This window comes from Nothoprocta perdicaria, unplaced genomic scaffold (assembly GCF_003342845.1).
Source record: "Nothoprocta perdicaria isolate Ctin4 unplaced genomic scaffold, notPer1 scaffold_1, whole genome shotgun sequence".
Taxonomy (NCBI): domain Eukaryota; kingdom Metazoa; phylum Chordata; class Aves; order Tinamiformes; family Tinamidae; genus Nothoprocta; species Nothoprocta perdicaria.
This window is the reverse complement of record NW_020454093.1, coordinates 12,240,608-12,256,050: the sequence shown is the minus strand read 5'-3', so window position 1 is coordinate 12,256,050 and position 15,443 is coordinate 12,240,608. Positions and strand designations below refer to the sequence as shown.

General features: G+C 39.6%; 2 protein-coding genes across 2 annotated transcripts in view; both read right to left on the bottom strand.

Moving 5' to 3' along the window:
- Positions 1–4,545: 4,545 nt before the first annotated feature.
- On the bottom strand, positions 4,546–12,095 carry TMEM267 (transmembrane protein 267). Its single transcript, XM_026038640.1, has 2 exons — positions 11,708–12,095; positions 4,546–6,756 (listed from the first exon to the last, which is right to left on the bottom strand). The coding sequence occupies exons 1-2, from the start codon at positions 12,029–12,031 to the stop codon at positions 6,421–6,423; spliced, it is 660 nt and encodes a 219-aa protein (XP_025894425.1). The 5' UTR covers positions 12,032–12,095; the 3' UTR covers positions 4,546–6,420.
- Positions 12,096–15,069: 2,974 nt separating this feature from the next.
- CUNH5orf34 (chromosome unknown C5orf34 homolog) overlaps positions 15,070–15,443 on the bottom strand; it is a 10,545-nt gene continuing 10,171 nt past the window's right edge. The window contains exon 13 of the mRNA XM_026035612.1: positions 15,070–15,434. Coding sequence (XP_025891397.1) covers positions 15,070–15,434 — 365 coding nt within the window. The remainder of the gene's footprint in view (positions 15,435–15,443) is intronic.

The following is a 15,443-nucleotide window of genomic DNA, read 5'->3' as shown; positions in this document are numbered from 1 at the left end:
GCCTCGCAAGAACTGCATTCTGCTGTTTCACTTTTCCACGCTTCCCTCCAGGTCAGACTATCTCTTGGATAAAATATTCCCTGAAGAGATGGTTTCCTTCTCCAGGAACAGGAAATCACGAGAAATGATAGGAAGTACAGCCTGATCCCCAATTCCATTCACTAAAGATGGAGCCTGAAGTACCCAGATTACAATTCCTATGAAGGGACTTTGAGAAGCACTTTCAGATGGAAATACTGAAGTACTCACCTTCAGCTAAAATATTTTTATACCCTATTTCTARTAAGAAATTATAGATTTTATCTGGAGTATTTTCCCCTGAGCCATAATTATTACGTAGTCACTTAAAACAAGAGCTCCATGTGAAACTGTCACAGCAGTATCAGAAAACAGTCCCTATTTCTCTTCAGAAAACCATGAGAAAGCACAGGGTTTTTCCAGAGAGCCTCCCCAATTTAAAAGCCAGAGAGGTTTATTTAAAATACTACACCAACAGTGAAGGCAGCAGACATTATTTTGGTTTTGTCTCACTGCTTTGGTAAAGATTAAAATACCAAGCCAACAGCATTGATCTTTTGTCACTGTCAAGATGCTTCCTGGGCATTCATCATTTACATAGCACATGCCAAAGTTTTAGTTTCTCTGCTTTTGCAAAAATCCTTGCAAAAGAAACACCTCGTTATGAGAGAAAATTATCACAGGTGGTGACTTTTTCAGGATCTTTACTGCTCTTACCTGTAAGGGAACATCAATTCTCCTCTGTCAGTAAAATAGTGCTGCCTTCTCCCCCTCAGTTTCTGGGAATAAACAACTTTCTCCATTCAGGTCAAACATATTCTGCAACATCTCAACAAAATAATCTATAAAAAAGGGTAAGAATGATGTGATCCATACAGTTTCACATTAGCAAACTGTAACACCTCGGATAATTTTTCAGTCCTGTATATAATAAATATTCACCTTTTAATTAGTCTGAGTAGAACAACTAGCCATCTTAGGGGTAAATGCCAACACACCACACATCTACTTTCATGCTCCTCCCTTCTCCTTTACCTGGATTCAGATTTTAGATGCATATCTGATTTTTTACCATTGCTGTTTTGCTATTCAAGTTGAGCAAAAACAATCACCCTTCATTCTGTTCCTCCCTTCTCACCGACTGCTCTCCCATCTTCCTAGACTAGTTCTAAGCCCGAGATCCACATTCAGTTCCTTTCAGTTCCTTGCAAAGCCACGCCAAGGTGCACTGTGCCTCCTCAGTAAAGCCATGGAATGYAGCACCGTTCCCTTCTTTAATTCCCATGTCTCACACCCCTCTTATGTGCTTCGGTTACCCCAGTGTCCTCCTGCACAGCGACACACGCTGCTCCCCTCACTGCAATGCAGGACACAGAGCGGTGCCACCAACCCGGGCTTCATGGGTCACCCCAATGACACCACTGACACCGCTCCCCCTCGGGGGGCTGCCCTGTCCACAGGCCATGGCCACACTCCAAAGGAAGGAAGCAAAAGCCACCACTCGAGATTTYAACTGCTGCTGCCTCCTAAGACTCCTCACCCAAATACATAGATGTTTTCCAGCAATAYGTGAAAGCACAGAAAGCATTAAACATAACTGGCAAATACCCACTTGGCCTTTGAAACCCTCTTCAAATCAACTGAGACTTCTTTTGCAAGCCTTGGAAAAGCATTTCAAGGTACCTGAAGAGGAATGGAGGGTCCCTCTCTCCATAACTTAGGTACCTACACCTGAACTACTTACCCCAGCTCCTATTGTGGTCAGCTGCCAGCCAGTCACACTTCATTGAAGGCTGAGATCAGATTTCTGAGAGGCAGCATTGAAAAGATCTTGGCAGCATCAGTTGTAACAAGATCAACCTAAATCCATTTTTGCCTGTAAGTGTAAATTTAAGTTACTGTGCATTTGAGCAAAATAGTCAAAACTGTCCTATTTTTTTTCCTTATAGAGCTTTCCCCCCCCCCCGCCCCCCTCAATCCATACTGTTTTACTGTTTCCAACTCAAAATTCGCTGCCGCCGCCTCTCGTGGCGGAGGAGCTGCTCAGACCGCAGCTCCCGCGKCCGGTTTCCCTGTGGAAGCTGCTGCCAAGGGGCGGGCAGCACGGGAAGCTGACGACCCCACGGCACTCCGGGGGCCCTTACTGAGTAATGAGCCACCTCAAAGAGGAAAAATTACTAAGAGCAAACCATTTCAGCAAAACTGGTACAGTAATTCACCTGGGAAGGTGAGGGAATCTCAGGGGATGTGAACAGKGTTCCCTGGACACAAAAATATTCCTGTGGTAGATATGGCAACACAGTATATAGTTGCTGTATACAAACCCTCATCCATCTTCCACACATAAACCAGCTTGGTTAAACAAATTAAGTTTTACTAAGTCAATACTAATCTATATGAAGAACATATGTATAGGAAATAAAAAGCTATTATATAAGCATTGAAAAACTCATATGCAAGTACAAGTGCTAATCATCTTTAATGGCAGGCATGTWATAAATAACATAAACCAGCTTTACAATAACATTCAAATTTATGTTTCAATGTAAACATGTAAAATTCGCAGATTTTTAGGGAAAAATAACAGATACAATTTAGTAAAAAGCCTTTTTTTTTTTTTTTAAATGAATGCAAAGGGTACTGTAAGCTGACAACAACTCCCTTCTTTCAAGACAATGCTGTATGTAACATGGAAACAAAATCTAACTCAATTAATTAATAACCTGATGGAATCAACTTACTGCTCAGTCACCCTCCCTGCTCTGCCACCCTTGGAAAGCTTCCACAGCTGCATCTGCAGAGCTGGCAGAGCTCAGGCTGGCTCAGTCCCTTAAATAACTGCACTCTTTTGATGCTTTTTATCTTTTAGAGCTTCATTCCGACATTAGCTAACGGAGTAAAACCATGCATATTCAAAACTATTAACTTCCTTCCAATAATAAGCCAATATCAGTGGCCTAATAGCTGAAAATTTAATTGTTTCTATTTAATTCAAACTCACTTCCACTTTCTTTGGAGCATGACATTGGTTATGAATAACTCGCTTATCAATAAGCAATCAAAGGTACATGATCATTGGTATTATATACTTCACTACAGCAGGAAGAGATGGTACCAGTACTCATATGAAAACGTAATTACTTTTTAAAGTCAATTACCAGCTGGTAGGAAATGTGCTCACTTTTCCTATGAAGGCCTCCAGGAACCGGAAGAAATTTTGTTTCTAGAGAACTGGGAAGAAGAAACATTCCATCTTCTTTTAATTTGGCAATTATTAACTTTTTTTTTTTTTTGGCAGCAATTTATTAAGGTAGGAGGAGAAAAAAAAGAAAAAAAAAAGCAGTACAATTCAACAACAACAATTCCCCAAACCCCACATCTTCTTCAAGTCTAAAAGCACATCTTGAAAAAACATGGGAGTAGTTGAGATTTGAAATCAAGTAAATAACAGTAGTATTTTAGCAATAAATATTTCACATTATACATGAAATTATTAGCTTGAGTTTGTTAAATTTTTTGTGTAATTCACCTGCTTTTTGTACTTGACATTTATTCGTAACTGTAACATGCAGTAAAGCACAAACTCCTTCAGATGCGTCTTTGTGCAATTTTTGATGCAATTTTCACTACAAAAGTGGCAAGTATCAGCACAATTAGATTCATAAACGCAGTTGAATGTACATGAAACAGCGGTATGTAATTTTAGGAAGCTCATTTGTAACATGGAATTATATCTCCTGAGTGACATTGGCTGAAATAAACATTTAGGTTCCCCTATGCTCTCTAATTTGGGTACCTACAAATTTGTAATTTGTTGCATCACATGCAACAAAGAGGGGGAAAAAAAAAAGAAAAAGAGCAATCTGTCAAAAAAAGCTTAACAAGCTGTCAAAGGGCTGGAAAAAAAAAAAAAAAAAAAAAAAAGTCACCAAAACGTCAGCATGTGGAGTGAGACTGACAGGTCTGGTCCCCTGTGCAGAACTGCCCACCTCAGATTTATCGTTATGCTCGTGCGCGCTCCTCAGGAGCGCACGGAAGATGCTGCATTCCCACAAAACCGAAGCTCTGCTCCAAGCAYGGCTATTTGCCAGGCCTATGGATGCTCCCTCGAGCTGTTCTGGCTAACAGGACAGACAGCAGCCTGCATTTAACATCACACAGACCTTGGTGAAGGAGAAGTGGGTGTGGAAGGGGGATGGAAGCAAGTTGTGAGCCCAATGTTTGCTGCTTTTCATTTTCACTGCATGTTTCATGTTTGCTCACTGCCGGGGTAGAAGTGGAATAAAAATCTAATAAAAAAATAATAGTTTGAAATAGAGCTGGAAATTTTTGCAGAAAAAAAATCTAGAAAAACAAATAAATAAATCATTTCAGCAGAGAATCAATCATCTTACAATAGCACATGATATTTAAGTAGCACTGGTAATACTGCTATCATAAAATAACTACAATTCCAACCAAAAATTAAGAAAATGCATCTCCCCACTCTGCTCCTATATGTTTCATTCTGCTACAAATCTCAATATAGCACAAAATTACACAAATATTTTACCGTAGAGCAAGAATACAGAAAAATTTCTGCATGGATTTAAGTGCTCACTTCTTCCCCAAAGATACTCCTTACCAGCATTCGGCAGCCTAGATTTTAAAATAACATTAAAAATAGATGAGCAAGYGGCACTACTCCTCCATTAACCCATCAGGTTTTCGGGCAACAGGCAGGTATCCAGCTCCCATTGAGGGTGCTAAAGCAAGGCATTTGTGATACTGTTTATGGAAACCATTATGTGCTGTAAAAAAGAGAACTAGGGCTGAGGAATAATTCTTTAAGGAATGTTCTGCTTCCCCAATTTTCAAGAAAAAAAGCAGACRCTCATTTTAGAATTAATGGTCCACTGTACTTTCAGAAGAGCTTCCATAAGCCTCCAGTTATATGTGAAAAACATATATATAAAAAAAACCTCTCGCAGGGCAGCGAGAGCATTTTTTTTGAGGGAAGGCACAATTTTAAGTGCTGCAACATTTCTAGACTAATATATATTTACTAATATAAATACAGCATAACTTAGGTAATGCTAAATGTGAAAGTGACACCTAGTTTCTACACTTCCAGATTATACGTGGTCCTCTTCAAAAACACTCCATTTCTGTCAGCTTCTCACTGCACTCTCAGGAATTATCTAGGTCCCATGACCTTAATGGTGCAATGAAGTTCAATTAATAAAAGATCAATAAAACAGCCATTAGACACTCCTCAGCTCACACACTGCCAGGTAGACAGGAATTTACTTTTTAGTTTGAAACTTTTTCTGAGGAACTTCTGTACAACTGTGATTCTGAAGAGCCCACAGTGCAAATGCTACTGTTTTATGAAGCTGCAAAATCACCACATTTTTAAGGAGCTTAATTTAAAAGGAAATTTCTATCTCACTATAATAAAAATGGATTTTATTTTGTGGTAATGAGGACAATATTGCACTTAATGGAAAATGCTGCATATAAGATGAATACCGTAGGAAAGGCCTAAAACCATCTTGTATTTTGGGCAATTTGAATTTTCTTGGATCTTATTTGAATCTTCSCTAAAGCTTGTATCTTACTGTACAGGTTTGCCTTTACACATTATCCTTAAATATTTAAGCTATAAACCTTAGTTACAAATTAAATATTCAAAATCAGTAGATTTTTAAACACATTGGTCAACTCTCACAGTGCTGTAATCAAAATCTTCTTCTTTCTCACCATAAATAACAGCTAATAACAGTCTGCAAGGTGAGTATCAAGCAGCTATGGAGGTACTGAATTCAATATAAACACTGTATTACAGCAGTGCTCAAACAGGTGCAAATATACAGTTGTACACTGTGAAATATAAATAGCATTTTTAAAAATAGTTGAATAGAGGAATCCAGCATGAAAACAAGTTACTAAGTCTAACTGATGATTCTCAGAAGTGAAATACTGTAATAAATTCCAACTAATCCTTAGCATTTATGCAGTACTTTACTTTTTTCAAAGGCTATATAAATGTTAACCAGTTACAGGGATGAACTGTGTTTTCAAGGGCAGAGCACAAGTTCAGAGTGAGTGGTGATCAAATGAACAGCACCATGACAATAGAAATAGAATTTAAGAATTTTCAGCACTACATAGAGACTGAGTGCTTTATAACAGCCCAGCCAAGTGGAAATTTTAATGGAAGATCTCACATTTTACAGGGGAAAGTGCAGACAGACATTATTACCATGGTGAAATGTGTTTCCAGACCACAAGGAGTTGACATTGCAGCTTTAACTCCATAACCTTAGGATCCCGGCTTAGAAGTTAGGCATAAGGAAMACTTTCCAGTGATAAACAGAGAGCTTAAGTTGGAATGCAAACAATTTCTAAGATCCATCATCCTTATACATCAATGTGGATTCCGTGTTTTATAGACATTAATTCTCTAGTGCCTGTTAAGTACATAATAAAGGAACATAGATGAGGTAAAGATGCTGTAATTGCCACATACAGCCAGTATGGCAAAGGCGGAGTTTTCCCAAGAGGACAGATCCAGAGGCCGTGACGAATCCCATCACGGACATGATGAGAAGTCCAAGATATAAACAACATCCAGGGAAGAAAGCACCATGAGTCCTTAAGCCTGAAAAGGTGCATGATAAACTTTAATGTCAGAGCCACAACAGGAATCACAGTAGAACAGTGAAGAAGGGGTCTCTGTGGAAGAGTCAGGGCAGCCTGCAGAAAAGAAAAATACAGTTGGCAATGGCTACAGGTGAGATACGAACAAAGACCTCATGGATGTTTAGAGGTCTGTCATCAAGTGGCTGATGAACGGAAAGGCAAAGAAGAAGGTATTTTTTCTCTACACTCTAGCTGGTCCAAATCAACAATATCAACATTCAAATGGCTGAGTGTTGTGCACTGCCTCAGCAGCAGCAGAGCTCTAAGTGGCAGGGCAGGACAGGACCTTTCTAGCACACAGAAGTCATGCACCCTACCGAGCAGCAGGAATAGCAAACCAGGAAGAGAGGATGAAGCACCATGCTTGCCATTTAGTCATTCAGCATAAAGGAACCCGCACAGTATATCCTGCAGCAACTATGCATCATTTCAAGACAACTTAAAAGAGAAAAGCACACATTTGAAATATTTAATATGCTTCATTTATATTCAGGAAGACACTGTGAATTATATTACTTACCYTCTGTGATACACTAATTTGCCAACACCTAATACAAAGCTGTAGTGGCTATTACCACACCAAGAACATGATGAAATTCACATAAATGTTGATTGCCTTGGCAAAGTATTCCTAACTGACATGGAAGAGACAACATTTGAGTAAGCTGTGATTGGGGGTTCTGATACTAGTAACTTGCTTTATATTTCTTCAATGAAAGCCTGATATTTGRTTTTAATGAAGGTAAATATCGAACTAGTAAGTCTTCATTACAAATAGACTGAATCCAATCTTTTAAAGAAGTGATAACCCACATACTTGAGAAACCCTTCTGGATATACTTATTAGGAACCGCTGGAACTATCTCCATGAACTCAAAAGATAGAAGAAACAATGTTTTGGATCTAATATACTAGTTTCTGGAAGAAAAGGAGCAATAAAGGCACATTACTAGAAGATCTATGTAGGTGAGAAATGACAAGCATAGTGCATAAAGCATGAGCATAAAGCACAAGCATAATGTCAAGCATTTTGACAGTCAAAGCTCCTAAACCCCTCAGCAGACTCTGGTTACCAAATGCCTGGGAACTAATGTTTAGCAGTTCAGCAGTATGACTTTRTAATTCAGCAGCAAAGATGCTTCGATGGTTACCTTTCAGTAACTTCTTCCTGCTCCCCTGAAGTCTACAACTTGAAATTTCAGTTATACTCATTACATTTTCGCTCATTCAAGAAGGTTTTCTTCAGGACCTTTCAGAGACTCACCAGACTAACTCACAGTAACTTCTGTTCCATTAACATAATCACGGTTTGCTGATGCAATATTAATTGGCTCCATTTAAATGTGGTGAATGTTTGGAAAGACAGTAACAGGCACCTGACGTGACGACAGTGCATCAGGTTGTGCGGGACACGCATCAGTGCATCCACTGCTAGCAGCAGAGTGGCACTGCAGGACACGACCAGCATTAACCAACCCAGGACGTGGCTATTACTGTATCTGTTTTTGCAAAAACCAGGAAGAGCTTCCAGTTCTTGAGCTCCTGTGGTCATTGCAGACAAATGTTTCGGCCCTGCCTTCTCTGCAAAGAAACTGATGTCTAAATTTTAGCCAAGAAAGTAAGTGATGGGGAGTTATGGACTTCCTTGGGGTATAATTGGCTTTGAATAAGGGTACAGGCCATGTTAAAAATTCTGCAGAAAGCTTTGCTCCATTAGTTCCCCCAACATTTGCCTGGGACCCCTGGGCAGGTGCCTGGGAAAATGCTCACAAATACAAAAACAGCCCCACCAAAGTCTCGTAATGCTCTCAACAACTTTTAACTGTCACATTATGGAACCAACTCCTTTGACTTGGTGCAAATGTATAGTTTTCTTTTTTTTTTCCTCTCCTCATTACTGTGAGCAAAAGGGCCTAAGTTAGATTTGTCAGCAAGAGAGTCCATATGGACTAAAAAGTCCATACCAATCTATTTTTGCAGAACTGTCCTTCATAGGGATACATTCTGGCAGATCCTATTTACTGGTCATAGCCTCTGYCCATTTGTGGGGGTGGCGTGGGGAGGAGGGCAATGTTTTAATTGCAGACCATCATTGGGCTTCTCAAAAGCTCCTCTCCAAGTTAATGATCTGTTTTCTCTTTTACACTCAGTAACTAGAAGAACAATTCCTTAAGCAAGGATGCCAAGCCYCCATATTTCATATTTAGAAATATAACCTCTCAAGTCTTCTCTGACACCCAACAAGCAGATTTGTTTCGAAATCATCAATTCTTAACAAACAAGTACAAGCCTTAATCTGCCTTAATCTGGAAACATGAACTGGCACAAGGRGGGCAGATTTGGGGAAGTTTACCATGACAGGTCAGGCTGCAGTCACTACCAATATTTGCTTATGACTCAAATGACCTTTTCCATACACCTCAATGTTCAGTCAGGGGCACGACCCAGCACTGCTCACATACCCAGATAAGATGCTGGAGACAGGCACAGCATTGGGAGCTCCCTCACAAATGGGAAGCTGCAAGACTGGCACAATTCCAGGCTACTCACCCTGAAAACTCCATARCAATAATAATAACAACAATGAAAATAAGAATGAAACCATAAAGTAGAGCAGAGCAGCCACGCYGAGCATCATGCTGTGCTGGCAGCAGCAGAACTACGGAGGAGTCTGGAGGCAGTAAGTGCAGATAGATGACGATACTGCCTTATGTTGAAAGGATGGGTTATTCAAAAAAGTCACCTATCATCAGATTTTAGAGTGATAACTAATAGTTTTATAATTGTGTACTGTCTTGTGAAAAACACTATAATTACTAATTAGTCATAGTGCTGTGGTTAGTCAATTAGATTAATTCCAATGTTGCTTCAGCAAACATTGTAGTCTTAAATCATGAACTCTCAAACCAGTAGTATGAACAGGGAGAATGGCATTGGTAAAGTAACAAATAATTAATAAAAAGGTAACTCAAAGTAACAATCTGTAGGAGAGTACTTCAGTTGCAATAGCAATTGCAAGAGGAGGACCAAATTGGAATTCAAATTCTCTGCTATATGGAAGAGTCTGGAATCACAAGACAAACTGAGAAACACATCACACCAAGCTACAGAAAAAAAAAATCAAATATAAAAATCAGGTCTAACTAGCCAGGCAACAACACAGCAAAAACTCTATGGGGATTACATTAGATTCCAGCTAAACACTGTGATGGATTCGCAAGGAGACACAAAACCTGCAAGAGATTTTTTTTCCCCCCTAAAAACAAACAAAGCCCCCCAGATGGACACAGCATGAGAAACATTAACCTGTGCTTTGTGTCCCAAATAAGGTCTCGACCAAAATACTCTCTGCAGTTTGGGACAGAATCCTTTATGATCTTTTAGGCAAGAATCAATTAAAAAAAAAAAAAAGCAGAAAGAAGTCTAGAAATTCAGATCCTCTTGCCATCTTGGGGGAGTTATTTAGTCAAGAAGAGACTTTCTGGAAGGCAGAACATGTTTACAAGTTGTAAGAGCACCCTCTGACAGCTGTCTAGAGATGCACAGAAGATAGCATTTGTATACAGAATAAACAGCCTTTCCTAACCCAATTAACATATTTGAGGTGGGAGGAATTAACTAGGTAAGTAACTATGAAAAGGTCCTCGGGCTCTTTGGGCAATTTCCCCGCTCCTTTTTGTTGTGGAAGTCGAGTCTTTAAAGGGCTATTCTTCTGCCTGAAGATCTTCTGTGTTTGACAGAGCAGAGCAGTCAGCTATTCTCTAAAGCTTCCTTGGGAGAGAGAATAAAAAAAGACCAAACTGCCAAAAATGACAGTTTAGGAGAAAAAAAAAATTAACTTATAATATTGCAAATTTAGTTTTGCATCATGGAACGTGTAGGTGTATTTGAACTTGCCTCACTGAAGAAGGGACACCTCCCAGTTCTTGAGAATCCTACAGTTCTGTGATAAAATACAATACCCAGAGCTTTCTAAGCTGACATTGGTGCAGAATGCCATCTAGCGGTGGTGATCAAGGAAAAATGTTTTGATAATAACTGTAAGAAAGTATTAAGGATGTTGTAAAAATTAATTATTTTTAATAGTTTTAATCATTAGGCATTCATTAGCGTGTTCATCGATTCTAAAGAGAAAAACTTATATATAATATTAAAATGATATAGGTGACTACAGCTTTATAATTTCCAAATGTAAAAAGATGAGTAAAGGGAAAAAAATGCTTTCTCTGTCAAAGATGAATATAGGGGAAACTGATCAGATAAAAAGTTCTGCCAAATGAAGAAAATTTGAGCATCTTTTAATTAAGGCAGATATTTTATATGCAGATACTTTATATAGACAAAGATGATATTCTCCCAGTGGAAGTCTACCCTATAGATCTCTGTAACAAGCAATGCTACTACCTGCATTCACCACCCCTGCCAAATTTAAAAAAATAAAAATAATAAAATATATATATATATATATAAACAATTTTGCACAGTTCCATTTAATTAAAATTATCTGGGAAAAAAARCAGAGCGCCAGAGCTCTGGCTGAGGAGCCTGCTGGGTGCAAGGAGCATCTGCCCTGAGCTCATGCAAGGGGTCTGGAATCCCAGGGCTGGCACTGCTGCGGCTTGGGGAAGGTCCATGTGCTTTGGAAAGCTGGTGCTCAGGCAAAAGCTGGGTATAAAGGTTTGAAGTTAGCAGGAAGATACACTCCTAAAGAGTAGCCAGTTCACTTACTGCTTTTTATTAACAAGTTTGACACTTGTTTGAGTTCCTGCTACAATCAACYTTATTTTAGGACAAACTCAGAATAACTTAAGACTGAACAAGTCATATAGTGCTTGCTATTTCTGCTCTCCAATTTATTAAGTACCTAACACTGAAGAAACTTTAATCTGCAAGTCTGGTCGGGGAAAGGAGAAGGGAGGGCAGGTAGGGCTAGATATTTCTCAGTAACACAAACTGACARTGACAGAACAGCAGAAAATAAGCAATCACTAATCAATTTACTCACCTTTAAGGATAGGGAGCCAGCGAGAACGAAGTGATCCACATCAATGACGGAGGAGAGGAAGCCAGCCAGGGCCACCTCAGTGAAGTCGCTTTTCTTCCTGAGTCCAATGACGATTGCCCAGGACCACATCCCTAGCACACCATGCACTGCATTGTCAGCGAAGGCTCGCAGCCAGTCACTTTGCTGGATGAAGGAAAACTGCAAGAGTCTGTCCACTACAAAGCAGAATATTCCCAAACACAGGCTAGAAATAACTGAAGCTGTGCTGAAGGTCTGGAGAAGAGCATGGGCCTTTTCCGTCTCCGATGCCATTGCAAAAACCATGTCACTACTGCACACAAAGGGCTGCCGGAATATTCACTGAGCATTGTCCTCTTTAACTTCAGTTGTTCTGAAATATCAGAAAGAAGAAAAGGAAAAGTCTTAAAGAAACCTATACTTCMGAAATGTGTGCATTTCTACCCTGGTTCATCTCTCTGAGCAACTCATAGTTTATCCTGCGGAACAGTAGGAAGAATAAGGGTTATGAAAACCAAGACCACTAAAATATCTCCAGTATTTAAGATCAACACAAATCTGAAGATATCTATCAAGAAGTAACAAAAATTAATTTCTTATAGAGCAAAACACATGCTTTCCCTCAGGATTTGCCCAGCAGGAACACCTAAGATTCTTCCAACATTTGCCACATTTACTTTAAAAACAATTCCTCTTACAGGAATGACAAAACGATGAAAGAAATAATGCTGTGTATTRATTTTTTTTAAAGGCATTGATATTTGTACTAATGATTGATTTTTATCACTTACAAATCTTTAAATATCTATTTATATTCCATGATGGTTACAAAACCCTCTGGTATGAGCTAATTTTTTGAGACTAACATAAACAAACTTAAATGACTGCTTAACACCTCAAAAAAAAAATTCCAAATGAAGTCAAATCCACACAAGAAACCGCAGAATACCTTAATCATAAAGATACAGTATTCRTTTGAGTGATAATTTTAAAAAGTGCGTTCCACATAAAAACTCTCATAATYGATGCATTCCCTAGCTTTGCTACATTAAGTGGGAACTAAAAAAGCAGACTTCAAAGCAAAATATCAATTCTAACTGTATAATTTACTGTTATGCTTTCCTCTCTTTTTGAGAGGTCATGGAGGATAGGATGAAATGATGSTTTGAAAACAGGTCCTTCCCCAGAAGTTCTTACTTCAGTGCAGTACAATAAATCTCGATAAGCAGAATGTTCTTTCTTCAAACAGTTCTACCAAGTGAGAAATTTATTCTAAAGAGATTTCTTTGAATTTTAATCTTTCAATTAAAAATTATTTCTAACACTGCTGGCACAAAGCGTTTTATGACTTTATGACACGTCATTAACTATAAGCCCACAATAAGTTAAATCCTTATTCTGTTTTATCTATGTGCCTGTTTGTTGTAGAATTATCCACAAATATGACTGCAGTCACTGATAACCATAGAGAAAAAGCTCAATGAAGTGCTTATTTGGAAAATGTTAAGAACAAAGAGAAGAAAACATGAATAATACAAAAGCTTTGCACAGAGATGAGAAAAAGCAGGTCAAGTTTAGACTCTGTTAACCACGACTGTCTCTTCTGTATAATCATGTAGACAAAAACTGTTTCCTGAAATATATTTTATCACAGTAACTTTAAAAAATCCAATATATTTTTGAATAAATTCCATTTTAAGGGACAAACGGCTAAATCTTTARAAGTATCATTTAAATATAACCATCACGTTAGGTCAGATTTTACCTGAGACCCATATAAAACCTGACCGGGAAGAACTGATGCAGCAACATATCCTTAAAAAGCACACGAACATTCAGATCTCAACAACTTGCCTTCAGACAGGAGGACACATCTTTTTTTTTTCCCCCGCTCACTGCACTTGCCTTGACTTATTCCAGTAAGAAATTAGGTCTATCCCTCAGGGTTCCTCTGGGGCTGCTGGATCCTGGCCAGTTCCATCAATGCAGAAAGGACCAATTCACTGCACACCTGAATCAATGAACCAAGGCAACAGTAAGCACAGAGACTGAAAAAAGCTCTGTAAAACATGCATTTATATTGAATATTCAAAATAGACAAGGAAGTAATATCTTTTTAAAGAATTCCTAAGTAAATATAATTCAGCTGCAAGTAACTTCTGCTAGGGCTTAGGAGATCTGTAGAAGGTTTAAAAAAAAAGTCAGACTGTAACACAACACAAAGGCACAAATAAGGACAGAAGACAAAATAAACAAAAATTAAAAAAACACAGAACAAAAATAATGAAATCCAATGCCAACGAGTCACAAAAGAGTCTTAAGCCTTTATTTTAGGAAGTTTCTATTTTAGTTTCTGTTTAGGAACTGCATATCAAAATATTCAGAATTTATTTGAACAGATTCTTCCTTGTAGCCATAAAGATTCCTTCTTTCATGAAACACGAGTCACATCTAGGGAGCCTTTTTAATGTAATCCCATCAGTTAATAACATTAGCACTGGTAGCAGAGGTGCGTAAATATAAACAGCAACGTGGGTTCCTGCCAGTTCTTACGCTGCTGTTCTACTGGTAGTGTTAACACATGCATAAAATATACAGGAAAAAATCCCTATGAACTTGAAACAATCCTCAACGAGTACCTTTGAGGATGAAATAAACGCACAAATGAAACAAATAAAATAAAGGTAACAATGACAACTAGAAAACAAGACCAAGACACATGCGGGTGTCTTTGATYGAGGACGCAGAACCCCATTTCGGATCAGCCTTGCCCAGAAGGGCTGGTGTTTGTGGCATTACTGCTCTTTTAAGCACTACTTCCCATGAAACTAYCTATCGTGCGCTAGTAATTTTTCAGGAAAAACATAACACCAGCAATATTTACTATCTGCGTATACTCCTTTATCCGGGAATACAGTCTGATAAAACACAGGATATTCTCGTTCCTGCAAACCGTGAAAAGGCCAAGCTACCCCACGGCACCAAGAGGAGCAGGGCTCTGGCTACGAGACCAAACCCACACTGTGTTACTCCACCTGGTGAAGCCAGTCACAGGGGAAAAGGACACGAAGGAATTGCAGATTAAATATTCTGGGGTCAGATAACTATTATGCTGAGGAGTGGGGGGACATGAAGGAGATGTCTGGAGAAGGAAGAGGACAAAGCACCTCCTGAAGCCTGCAAACCGTCTGCAGAGCTCAGCAAGATGCTGAGGAGCAAACTCAACTTAAAATGACAGTGAAATTAAGGCAGGGGAGAACATTAAATCACGGACCTGCAACCATGCAATGAAGCTCTTGATCTCAGGAACTAAAAATTAAAGAGGAAACCTAAAAACTTCCTCTTTAACGAGTGATTGAGATTGGAGGTATCTGGGAGCAGGCAAAGAGTTGAACCGAGCACCCTGAAGGCAGGTAGCAGCCCTGAACGGATCCAAACACCACTAAGTTGCGGAACGCTCCGTTTCTCACGCGGAGGGAAACGAGGCACAGCAGCGGCAGCGAGCACCAGCCGAGCAGCGAGGCTCGCGCGGCAGCCCCGCTAACCGCCGCCGCGCGAGCACGAGCGCGAGCCGCCCGCAGATGAAGGCGGCAGCCGCCGCCGCTCCGGGGGCAGGGCCGAGCCCTGGAAGCGCCCACGCTGCGCAGCCCGGCACGGACACGGCTTCCCGCCCGGCCCCGCGCACAGAGCGCGGCCGCGGGCTCCTTCCCTCCACCCC

Excerpts from the sequence above, each read along its gene's own strand:
- TMEM267 (XM_026038640.1), bottom strand. The coding sequence starts at position 12,031 with ATGGTTTTTGCAATGGCATCGGAGACGGAAAAGGCCCATGCTCTTCTC. Across the intron at positions 6,757-11,707 it reads CTGGCTCCCTATCCTTAAAG|GCTGCCCTGACTCTTCCACA; the intron begins GTGAGTAAATTG and ends TCTTTTCTGCAG.